Source organism: Apis dorsata, unplaced genomic scaffold, assembly GCF_000469605.1.
Source record: "Apis dorsata unplaced genomic scaffold, Apis dorsata 1.3 scaffold_665, whole genome shotgun sequence".
In the NCBI taxonomy this organism is placed as follows: domain Eukaryota; kingdom Metazoa; phylum Arthropoda; class Insecta; order Hymenoptera; family Apidae; genus Apis; species Apis dorsata.
The window spans coordinates 35,064-38,124 of NW_006263851.1; the positions used below are offsets into that span (position 1 = coordinate 35,064).

Below are 3,061 nucleotides of genomic sequence, written 5' to 3' on the forward strand. Positions count from 1 at the left end.
TTGGAAAAAAAAAATTTTATTATATTAAATAAAATTCCCTAATAATAAGAGATTCCGTCTTCAATGAAGCTTACGGTCATTTTATTTTGAGTGAGAGTCCCAGTTTTGTCACTGCAAATAACAGCCGTGCATCCCAGGGTCTCGATAGCTTCGAGATGTTTCACCATACAATCTTTGCTCGCCATTTTGTTCGCGGTAAGCGTGAGGCTAACGGTCATAGTGGCTATCAATCCCTCCGGTACGTTGGCAACAATGATGCCGAGCAGGAACGTGATTGAATTGATCCAAGTGTATCCCATAGTGGTGGACAAAGTGAAGAACAACATCCCGAGGAATATTGCCCAGCACGATATTAATTTCATAAATCGTTGGAGCTCGCGCGAGAGCGGCGTCTGCCTTGGCGCCAATTTAGAGGTTAGCTTAGCGATCCTACCCATCACGGTGTGATCACCGCGGGCAACTATCACTCCTTTTCCGCTCCCTGTCGCGCGACATTAACGAAACTTTTAAGAAAGATGGAAACGACGGGTAAGAGGGAGAGGGATATATAAGGAAACGAATAGAAATGCAAATTTTGCTTTCCTCACGTGTCACGTTTAGATACCTTCCACTATGTCTGTTGTGAAGAAAACCATATTCTTAGCTTGTAACACGTCAGTTGTTGGAATAATGTTGGCCGTTCTTAAAAGCGGAATCGATTCGCCGGTAATCGAAGCATGGTCCACTTTAAGACCTTAGGATCACAACATATTATATACATATATATTTCTTTTTGTGTTTGTGTTGATTGGTTAGTTAAAAAAAAAAAAAAAAAAAAAAAAGAAGAAAACGAATGAGAATTATTAATATTAATGATTAAAATTGTTATTCATATTATTTTATATATACCAGTGATTGAAGATGTACTAGTGAATAAGTGTGTATTTTACAACGACAAAGCTACGATGACAACGACGCTTTACGATATGTATGTATATCTCTGGAGCGTCGAGGAAAGAGAAAGGCGAGGACTTTTTTCGCCGAGAAATAAGAAAGTTACGGCCGCAACTGCAGCGATACGGATTTACCTTGACATTCCAGGATCCTAATGTCAGCGGGTACTCGTTCACCGGTTTCCAAAAGGACAATGTCCCCCACGACTAATTCGGCTACGAACACTTCCTTTTTTTGCCCGTCCCTCAGAACTTTAGTCTTTTGTGGTAACATCTGTTGGAACGATTCTATGATTTTATTACTCTTCGACTCCTGGTAATGGCTGAACATCGCCGTGACTAAAATTAATAGGACAAACACGATACTGAGCCCCAAATGCTCGTTCGACGCTTCACCGTAAGTACTATGTTCCAAAAGATAATTGCACAAGCATAATATAACGCCTACCTAAAGGATAAATCGATAAACCTTTTATTAGAATTATTATAATATAATGCCTATCGTGCCATTATCTATAAAAATTACGAGAGAATGGCGAGAATGGCAAAGAAATATCTTATCTCTTTTATACTTTTTTTTCCCCACGGGATATTTATTATACCCATATCAACGAAGAAAATCCTCCGAAACACAGACGTAAGAATTTTAACAAGCTGGAAGGTTTTTTCGGTGGCGTCAGTGTATTTGGGCCAGTTTCGGCTAAACGAGCGCGTGCAACGTTCATGGAAAGGCCATGCGTCGCATCGGTTTCTAATCTTTGTAATAAATCTTCCAACGGTTGGAGGTGAATATCTGTTTCTATATCACGGCGTAATAATTCGAGATTAGCATTAGCACGACGTCTTCGTTTGTTAAACCATCGAAATATGTTAAAATAGTTCATTATAAATATTATTGGGGATAGATTGGTTAAAAGAAAAATGTATTTTTTTTTTTTATATATATAAAAAATATGATATAACCAACATACGCGTGTTTAATACCAAAACTGTATCGAGATATCGTAACAGATTTCTCAACAGTAACGTATAACGATTCGATTTTACCCTGAATAAAATATATTTTTGTGTATAAATAATTATTTATTGCACGAGAATACAAAATGTTTCGAGTATGTTACGTTATTATACAAGTTGTTACATTTTGATATTTTAAATAAATTATGTAAAAAGATAAAATAAACTTTGGTAAATTAATTATTCGTATAACGATCAAATATGAAATTTATAAATATTTGATTCAATTTAATTCATGAATGAAAAATTAATTCGTTCGTTATTATATAAATTTGTAAATTTTTTTGTTATTGCAAATATTTAAACATGTTTTTTTCTATTGTAAAAAGTTATGTAAAATTACGTTTTGTACGTAATAATTAAAATACCGACAGTATAGTATAATAATTGAATGAAGGGAAATGCTCTACTTTATCTACCGAGTGTTTCGAGTGTCGACGAAAGAAAGAAAAAGATGGTGGCGCTGATGTGCAAAGGCCGAAAGCTATTCGAGTCTGAAAACTAGGTAGACGCCACGCAGAGAAAGCAAGTTTTCGGATCGCCATAATAGCGCCATAGCGGTGTGTACATCGTCCCACTCGTTCGTCGTTCGTGACGGGACGCTTACCGACGCTCGGCGTCGTTTTTTAGAGTTTTGATTAATGAGTGAAATATTCCAATCAAATTAAGTGTTCTTGTCGCGATTATTCCTTACGCTGGATTAATATTCAAATATACAACGTTCAAGAAGAGTCGAAGAGAAGATCGACGTTGGGGACGCGTGAGTGTGTACTTTGTGGGTGTCTGGTAGTCAAGAAAACAGGCCGGAATGGAGAATAGGCCGGCACCACTTCGCTCTAGGCGAGTCTGCCGATTTTGTTTGACCGAATCAGAACCACTTTGCTTCATTTATGAACGGGATCATAGCAAACCGTTTCAAGTACCACTTACCCTCCAAATCATGTCTTGCGTCGCCATCGAGGTAATTATTCTCCTCTAAAACGGCATCGACTGCCACTGATGTATTTCCTGCCTGTCTTTTGTACCATATTCCCTCATACTTTTAAATATTTTTATTACTCGTTATGTTTAATCCATCTTTTTTTTTTTTTTTTTTTTTTTTTTTTTTTTTT

General features: G+C 36.8%; 2 protein-coding genes across 2 annotated transcripts in view; one reads left to right on the forward strand and one right to left on the reverse strand.

Moving 5' to 3' along the window:
• Positions 1 to 1,816, reverse strand: part of LOC102678945 (sodium/potassium-transporting ATPase subunit alpha-like) — an 8,238-nt gene extending 6,422 nt beyond the window's left edge. Inside the window, exons 1-4 of the mRNA XM_006622099.2 lie at positions 1,535 to 1,816; positions 1,068 to 1,380; positions 605 to 733; positions 75 to 481 (exon numbers count right to left, since the gene is read on the reverse strand). Coding sequence (XP_006622162.1) covers positions 75 to 481; positions 605 to 733; positions 1,068 to 1,380; positions 1,535 to 1,816 — 1,131 coding nt within the window. The remainder of the gene's footprint in view (positions 1 to 74; positions 482 to 604; positions 734 to 1,067; positions 1,381 to 1,534) is intronic.
• Positions 1,817 to 2,459: 643 nt separating this feature from the next.
• The window catches only part of LOC102680450, a 6,080-nt gene continuing 5,478 nt past the window's right edge, over positions 2,460 to 3,061 (forward strand). The window contains exon 1 of the mRNA XM_006622111.2: positions 2,460 to 2,910. Coding sequence (XP_006622174.1) covers positions 2,758 to 2,910 — 153 coding nt within the window. The 5' untranslated portion in view covers positions 2,460 to 2,757. The remainder of the gene's footprint in view (positions 2,911 to 3,061) is intronic.